The following is a 6,000-nucleotide window of genomic DNA, read 5'->3' on the forward strand; positions in this document are numbered from 1 at the left end:
TCTGCCAAGTACAAAATGGGACACGAAAGGCGAGTTCCCAACGGCACACATAACCAGGAGATAACAAAAGCCAGTTGCCAGCTGTTAACATGGAGCCCAGAGACCCAGATTTTAAAAAAAAAAAAAAAAAAAAGAAAACACAGAAACCTTGCTCAAAAGCAAACTGTAAGGAGAGTCGCAGTCAACTCAGAGGCTGTAATTAGAGGAAAATCGAAGAGAAAATCTATCCAAATCTTGTCATCTGCTTGCTTTTAAAACAACTGATTCTTCATCAATACAAATGAAATTTTTCTTCCTCTCCTCAACGCACCCAGGACAGGCTTTGTCCTGGGAAACCGGACTGGATGCTCCATCAATCCCCCTTGGCTGCTCTGTCCCACCGCCGCTGCTCCCGCTGCGTCATTAAGGCGAAGTGGATTTGGCTTCGGGATGAAGAGCAGAGCAAGACACGTTTTGCTGGAGGCTGTAATCCATCCGTGCGGGGAGACTGATCTCCCCTGAACCAGCGAAGCCCCGATTCGTCCCCCATTGCTATGGGTGCAGCATCGCGCTCCCGGTGCTGTCTGCTTAATGAGCTGATCCTTTAAAAAGCAGCCCCAAACGTGGGTGTAAGTGGTGCCGTCGCACAAAGGGACTAGGAAGTGTTTGTTCATCTCTGCTCTATCATTAATTAAAGCAATTAGCCCACTCGGGCTCGGTGGGGTACAAAGCCATCCTGTACCCGCTGGGAAGAATATACTCTGTTATAGAATATACTCTCTATATCAATATACTCTTACTTCTCCATAGATTATTAGAGGGACTTAGGGTGCAGGGATATGTCTCGCAAGAAGGATTTGAGGAGAAACCTGAGAAATTACACCTCACTAAAACAAAAGTGACTTTTCGGATCTGAAGCACACAATTTTTAGTCTTGCTATCTTTCCCTTTTGGGCTAGAAAAATCTTCCGAGCCGGTGCCCTAGAGGTCTCCGTGCTTTGCGGCTGGCACGGCTGGGAGTGAATGCTCCCAGCAGGGCTGGCCTGGGGGTCCCAGGGACCCCGAAATCAAACCACTGATCAAACCTGATCATGAGGCACAAAAGCAAAGCCTAATGCTGGGCATGAAAACAACCACGTGGCTGTTCAAACTGTCTGTTGGTATTTGTATATTCAAAGTCCATCACAGCCTTTAGCCAATTCCTTCCCTGGAAAGCGCTGAGTCAGTATCATTAATGGGGAAACTGAGGCACAGCGGAAGCGACTTGGTCCCGAGCTGGCTCATGCATGCTCTTGTGTTGGTCCTTAAACCTCTGGGGTAGACTTTGAAAATAAACAATTTATTTACAGCCTTGTGGTGCCAAGGCTTTCCCAGAAGCTGTTCCGGATGATGTTTCTGAGAGCGTGCATACGGGCTGTGCACGGGGGAAGGCGCCCGTCCCATTGGTGATGGCAGGAGTATTGCCTTGGTGCCGTGGGCCAGGTGGGGGGATCTGGGGACACGGGTCACATGGAGTGTCCCCATGTCAGGGGGTCTTGCCCCGCTGAGAAACACAGCCCCAAGGGCAGCTCGGCCCTTTTGCAGCCCCATGATCTGCACGGGGAGATCCATGTCCTCCTGGAGCAACCTGGTGCTGCCTCCCCTGCAGCTGGCTGCTCGCCCCCCCGGTGCTGAATGAATAACTCCTGCTTAATAACAAAAATCACAGACCGGAGGAGGAATGAACCCCATTGCATGAAGAGCTTGCACAAGAAGCGCCCCAGGCTGGGAAATGGGCTCCCTCCTATCTCCAAAGCCTAAAATGGCTTAGAGCATCACCCCCCAAAAAGACCATTTCCCGCACCTGCACCCAAACTGCAAGATTTTATTGCAAACCCTCAGCGTGCCGGGCCGCAGCACTCTGCTCTGAAGTATTACCGAATTCGGGAGAGAGAATAAATGAGTAACACTTCAGCTATAGCAAATATCAAAACCGCCTTTGTGGAGATATCGCGCGGCTCTCGCGCCTCTCCAGAGTGCTGTTTTGACGCTTAAAAGTGGATTCACTTTGTGTTCTCCGCCGCATTTCCATTCCACGCAGCAAGCAATTTTCTGTAAGGTTTCTGTATTCCTCTTATGTAGGTAAGACGTTGCCTTGGCCCTCCAGGACTCGTACCCTGCGATACCGCTGGTTTATGTAACAGCATCTATACGGTATGATGCCGGTACCCAAATACGGAGGAGCTGTGTTTTGGTGTGGGTTGTACTTAGAGGTTGCTGCAGGCCTTTTCCTGTAAAATAAAGCCTTCTGCCCCACGTTGATACAGCCCAGCCCGCTCAGGATCCCCGCAAACCCGTATTTATTTATTTATCCATCTATACGCTAGCTTTACAGGGCCCCCCCTGCCCCCCGCTAACGCTGAACCCCTCCGCGCTGCGCGGCCGCCCCGCCGGTGCTCGGCGCTGCGCACACGCTGCCCGCGCAGGCCCCGCCCCTCGCGGGGAAGGGGCGTGCCCGCCCGTGCTCCCATTCCGATTGGCGGCGCGCCCCGCGGGGGCGTGGCCCGAGGGGCTATAAGGGAGGGGCGGGGGGCGGAGCCGGCAGCGCCGCGGCTCAGGCCGTGCGGTGCGGACGGACGCGGACGCTGCGTTCCCCGGGCGGCGCCGCCGCCGAGCGGCCCCCGCGGCCCTAGTGCCCGCCCGCCGGACCCCGCCGCCGCCCAGCCCAGGTGCGCTGCGACCGGGCGTGCAGCCCCGGCGGGGGGCGGGGGGAAACGGGGCGGCCCGTAGCGGTTTTTGGGGGTTTGCTTTGGAAAGGGTCAACTGCAAGGCTGCAGCGAGTCCCTTTGGGGTGAAACTCACGGGAGACGGCTCTGTGCCTCAGTTTCTCCACTAAGGATTACTGTATTAATGGGGACGTGTGTGCGTGGAAGACGTTTTGTAGCAGGACACCCAACAAGTGGGTGCATCATTAAACCAGGGCAAGCCTCATCGAGAACTGGGGAGGATGTGGACGCCCGGGGGGTGGTGGGGGTCCTGGGGCTCTGGGTGCCTCCCCTGTGCCTGGCTCACAGCCCAGGCTGGTGTGTTCTCTGTTCCTGCGGATGGCAGCGGGGCTTGGTGTCCTGCGGGCCCAAGGGACTGTGGCTTCTGCTGGCAGTTGGCACCTTTGGCTGTCTGAGCCTTTTCGGAGCTTGGTTGAACAAGAAGGGTTCAGACCGTGGGGCATGGGAAGAGTCAACATCTTAGCAGGGAGGTGCTTTGTACCAGGAGGAGAAAAACACTTCTCCAGCTCAGAACTGGCCATGGTGTGGCCCAGGGAGAGCAATTTTCTTGCCTGTGCTGGAAGGGGACGTTGCAGGAGGGGGACTGTGTTGTGCATGACGGTGCAGGGCAGGCAGGTTTGCCCCCGGCTCGGGGGTGGCGGAGGCACTGCTGGGGACAGGCTGGGGCTGGAACCCCTTGCACGAAAACCCTCGGTATGTGCCCCGAGCAAAACACTCCTTTGCTACTTATGCAATCTCTGCCTGAGATTTCATAACTCCCAACTGTTGATACAGTGAGGGAAGCTGGATTTCTTCAAGGAAGCAAAACACCCGTGCGGGGTTGGGGAAGGTGTTGTGCAGACTTGCCAGGCCTGCGCTCTGTGCAGGCGGTCGTTTTTGAGGGAATTACTTTGGCTTTGCACGTAGCTCTTAGCCAGAGCTCTACAGCCGCGGATTTAAACCATGTGTAGCACTACGAGCACTAGCCCTCGTACCCAGTGCAGTGCCACTGTGACAGTATGCGTGTCAAATCTCTTGAGAAATCACACCGGTGCTATTTAAACTCTTGCAGCTTTCTCGTGTGTGGGTGCAGGTCGGGCCCCGGGTGGGCTGGGGCTGCGGGGGCCGTGCTGCGGTCCCTCTGCAGCGACGGCTGTCCCCCTGCTCGCAGGTTTTAGATCTGCACAAGAACCAAGATCGACAACCATGGCATCCATCCCATCGAGCGGCTCGCTCATGGCGACACACAACTATTACAGAAGTAAGGGCGTGTGCTTGGGGCTGGGGTGGGCTGGGAGCGGTGGGCGAGCGGGCAGGGTGCTCCCCCAGGCTCGGGGGGGATGTGGCTCCAGCAAAGATGAAGCGGAGCTCGGGTGTGTGCTTTCAGCTGAAGCCCCATGAGAGCTGGCAGGCTCCTTGCTGAGAAAGAGGGGCAGCCAGCAGCCGTCCCTCCTGCGGCTTGGACCCTCCTTTGGGCCACCGCAGCCCCTGCCCAGTTGTACCGGCTGGAGATGGGTCTCGCCATCTCCTTCACTTGTTATTAAGGTTGTAGGTGAGGGGAGGTGACAGTTTCAAATGCATCTTGCACTGTTGCTGTGGAAATGAGCTGCAAAACCAGTCCAGGCAATGGCAGCTATTGGTACATTTCCAGGGGAGAGGCTTTCTGGTTTAATGGATTGCCTAAACCAGAGGGGATTAAAGTATTCCCCTTGAGCTGAAACTAGTAACAGGCTTGTAGCAGTTGGACTAAAACTGCATGGATTATGTGCAGGAATCTGCATCCTCTTGGCCTCAAGTCATCTGCAAAGGCCTCCCAAGTGTTGCATACAGATGCAAAGCCATTAAATAATGTCCTTGGGGTTGCAGGTGTTTTCCTCCAGAGGTGTTCAGGTGCTTTTCTGCTACCTGCTCTTGGCCAGCTTGTAATCTCCCCAGTATTTCCTTCCTAGTGGTTTTTATTGACTTGGCACTAAAGCTGGGCAAGTACTGGAGCAACGTAGTGATGAGACTGAGCCCTGTCACCCCAGGGATGGGCACATCAGGGCTGTGTTCTGCTTTTCACGGCACGACCGAGAGTCGGTGGTGGCTCTGATGGCCATGGTCTCTCCACAGGGCGCCTGAGCTCCACATCCAGCAACAGCTCCTGCGGCAGCTCGGAGTACTCTGGGGAGGTCATCCCCCACCCCCCGGGTAAGTGCCACCCGTCCCGGCTTGGGGCCGTGGGGGGACTCTGCTCCCGGCCCCTCCACTGCAAATCTTACTGGAGGTGACCCAGCCTCTCCTGTGGGATGAGACCAGGGTGGTAGCGGGGCTGCCCAGGTTGTGTTGACCCACACACCGTCCCACAGGTCTGCCCAAGTCCGACCCTGGCCACTGGTGGGCTAGCTTCTTCTTCGGGAAGACGGCTCACCCGGCCATGACGACCGTGTCCGAGTCCCCGGAGAGGTGAGTGCTTTCCTTGGATGAGAAGATGCGGGCGAGTGCCAATGCAGCACCCAGGGCAGTGGGGGACATCCCTGCCGCATCCCCCGCGGTGCATCCAGACCCAGTGGGTGACATCTTCATGCCCAGGGCACCGACTCCTTTGCTGCAGAAATAAATGCAGAGCGACAATGAAACGCCTTGATGTCGGCCTGACCCTTTCTCTGCTCTGTCTTGCAGCTTGGGAGCACCGCGGGTGACAACAGGACCGGTGGCGTGTGGCTTGGTGCCGGCCCCAGGAGCAGGACGGAGGCGCCACACCAGCGAGCCCAGCTACGGGCCCTCGGCGTGAGCGGGTTGGCGGCTGCTTCCCACGCTGGCGGGCACAGCCCCTTCCCCCCCCTGCCCCCCCCCGTAGAGTAGGCAGGCTGCTCCAAGGCAAAGGTGCTGCTTTGTAATAAAAAAGTGCAGCAAACCCCCGACGATTCCCGCACCAGCCTTTTTACTCTTTCTTAATGCAACTACGCCCTTTCCATGCAGACTTGGTAACACGTTTTATTTACTTTGTACTTGTACAATAGCAACTAATAAAGTTAAGCAGCCTTTTAAAACCCTGCGGGTTGTTCTTCATCCGGGGTGGGAGAGCAGAGCGGTGCTGGGGATGTCGGTGGGGCTGGACTGGGACACGGTGCAGCGTCTGACCGCAGCACTTCAAGCAGGGTCTGGTAATGCTGGAAGGCACGGTTGTGCCAGTGACTAACCAGTACGTGTGTGTTTTGCATGTGAGCAAGATCAAGCTTGACTTCTTCCTTACTTGGCTGCACAGCCTGTCCCTGCTGGCACTGAACTCGCTCTG

General features: G+C 56.4%; 1 protein-coding gene across 1 annotated transcript; it reads left to right on the forward strand.

The window, feature by feature from the left end:
- Nucleotides 1–2,560: 2,560 nt before the first annotated feature.
- Nucleotides 2,561–5,755, forward strand: PPDPF (pancreatic progenitor cell differentiation and proliferation factor). The gene is made up of 5 exons (XM_075517267.1): nucleotides 2,561–2,687; nucleotides 3,895–3,984; nucleotides 4,836–4,913; nucleotides 5,072–5,168; nucleotides 5,385–5,755. Exons 2-5 carry the CDS (start codon nucleotides 3,930–3,932, stop codon nucleotides 5,494–5,496), a joined length of 342 nt encoding a protein of 113 aa, XP_075373382.1. The 5' UTR covers nucleotides 2,561–2,687; nucleotides 3,895–3,929; the 3' UTR covers nucleotides 5,497–5,755.
- The last annotated feature ends 245 nt before the right edge of the window (nucleotides 5,756–6,000 follow it).

Source organism: Mycteria americana, chromosome 14, assembly GCF_035582795.1.
Source record: "Mycteria americana isolate JAX WOST 10 ecotype Jacksonville Zoo and Gardens chromosome 14, USCA_MyAme_1.0, whole genome shotgun sequence".
Classification (NCBI taxonomy): domain Eukaryota; kingdom Metazoa; phylum Chordata; class Aves; order Ciconiiformes; family Ciconiidae; genus Mycteria; species Mycteria americana.

Excerpts from the sequence above, each read along its gene's own strand:
- PPDPF (XM_075517267.1), top strand. The coding sequence starts at position 3,930 with ATGGCATCCATCCCATCGAGCGGCTCGCTCATGGCGACACACAACTAT. Across the intron at positions 3,985-4,835 it reads GACACACAACTATTACAGAA|GGCGCCTGAGCTCCACATCC; the intron begins GTAAGGGCGTGT and ends GTCTCTCCACAG. Across the intron at positions 5,169-5,384 it reads GTGTCCGAGTCCCCGGAGAG|CTTGGGAGCACCGCGGGTGA; the intron begins GTGAGTGCTTTC and ends TCTGTCTTGCAG.